The 1,929-nt window shown below is 41.7% G+C and overlaps 1 protein-coding gene across 1 annotated transcript in view; it reads right to left on the reverse strand.

Moving 5' to 3' along the window:
• LOC118418089 (monoglyceride lipase-like) overlaps positions 1-1,929 on the reverse strand; it is a 4,773-nt gene that overhangs the window by 774 nt on the left and 2,070 nt on the right. The window contains 3 exon segments of the mRNA XM_035823918.1: positions 380-519; positions 1,195-1,270; positions 1,570-1,659. Of these exon segments, the coding sequence (XP_035679811.1) occupies positions 380-519; positions 1,195-1,270; positions 1,570-1,659 (306 nt within the window).

A 1,929-nucleotide genomic window follows, 5' to 3' on the forward strand; every position in this document is an offset into this window, starting at 1 on the left:
ATTACGAGGAGGCATGACTCTGCTGCCGACGAAGAAATGGCAGAGTTCCCCCCTTCCCGTCAGGGGCATGCCTCCTCGTAATTTAGAGCTCGCAGACTCGTCGTCCGATCGATTTTCGCCTAATGTGAGGGGGGAATATGGACGCCGTCACATAGGTCGTTCGATCGTCGTACGATTTTGATGTCATATGATTTTCAAGCAGGCCGTGACAGAACGAACCACCGACATGGATCAAAAGCAACAGTTTGTGTAACAAAACAGTTGAACTTTGCAGGAAACGTACATTTTTGTCGTCCAAAATGCCTGAAGTTAGCGATCGTACGATGAAAGCACGATCTATGTGACCACACCCTATATACTAAATGTATGTGCGTCTTGCCTTGATTTCTTTGTCCTTGCTACTGGCCTGTTGGTATAATTTCCATGATCCCGAGATGTCACAGTGCTCATCATCCTCTCCGTGCATCACAAGGAACGGGCAGTCGACCGTGGGGAGCAAGCCTTCACAAGCCCTCATAGCTACATAACAGGGGCATTATCAAGTCACACTAGTAAGTACTAGTACTGCTTCATTACAACATGAGAGCTTTTGGGCCACCTATGAGGTGCCGAAAAATTAATCGAACATTAAGATACAGAAATCGTGTCAAGAATTGGAATTTCAAATATCTAGACCTCTCCTTCGACGTCGTTTTGATGTGTTCTCACCTCATGTATGATGCTTATATATATATGACCCCATCAGGGGCAAAGTAGGGGTAGGAGGCCCTGTGCTATGGCGGGCACGCCTGTCAGTTAACAAATGGAGATGCCATAACAGGGCGTTCCATTGGGGATGGTACGAAGGAAATTTTAGTATCTACTCGTATATGTGTCGGTGAGAGTATTGATAGTTTGGTGTTTTAACTGTTGCCTCCCTTGGGTTCTGCTATCCAATGGTGCATTCTCACTGCACTTGCGTCAAGCTTGCGTCACTGCGGGGTTCGTTCACTGCGTTTTCGTTGATTTTTTAAATAATGTAGATATTGCGTAATACGTAAAAGTATGACTTAAAAGACTACAAAATACACAAAAAGTAAGAAAATTCGTTCTTAATTCGTTGAGTATTTTTCGAACTCCCGGCAGTGACGCAAGCGTAACGCAAGTGCAGAGAGAGTTCCAAGAGTCATGAGCCTTGGTGGAGCATATCCATACCGTGAAGAAACATGCATGACGGGTATAATCTGTAGTCTCCCTGAAACACCAAGGGGTCCTCTGCATATTTATTGGCCTGCGAAGATCAATATGTGACAAATTTTATGATATCCATTTAAATAGTCTTGAACGGGCGCTTTGATGTACTTTCAGTAGATATCATTAGCCACAAAAATAAACTCTTTCTGTAGATGATTAAAACACCTTAGTCACTAGTAGCATGTATAAACAATGATAAATTGAGTTCAATGTATACGTTTCGTATAACTAAAATGCTCAGTTTGTACAGAGATACATGAATGTATCTTACTGTGTACAATAGGTTGGGAATGTAATTATCACAACTAAGCTAGACGGAAAACCATGATGTCCTACCTTCTCAGTGTCCTTTGTGAGTCCGGCTTTATGACTTGGGCCTATACTCATATTTGGAAATATATACGCCAGCGTCCACACTAAGGCCCGCTATTATAAAGAGAGGAAGAAACAGTAAGTGGTAAAATTGTACTAATCAATGACTTTAAAGCTATCGATCTTTAAGAAATCCATTGGTGGTGAGGGTTAATATAGTTACGCACGGACTACATGCAGTTTGTCTGCCAGGAGAGCAATCCTAATGCACTACTTTGTTTACATGATGATATGAATATTAATTTTAGTCTTCCTGAAGTACAAGAACTAGCAATAAGAATGAAGTATGGTACAACTAGTATCTAGAAAGTAGTAAATACGTAC

This window comes from Branchiostoma floridae, chromosome 6 (assembly GCF_000003815.2).
Source record: "Branchiostoma floridae strain S238N-H82 chromosome 6, Bfl_VNyyK, whole genome shotgun sequence".
Taxonomy (NCBI): Eukaryota; Metazoa; Chordata; class Leptocardii; order Amphioxiformes; family Branchiostomatidae; genus Branchiostoma; species Branchiostoma floridae.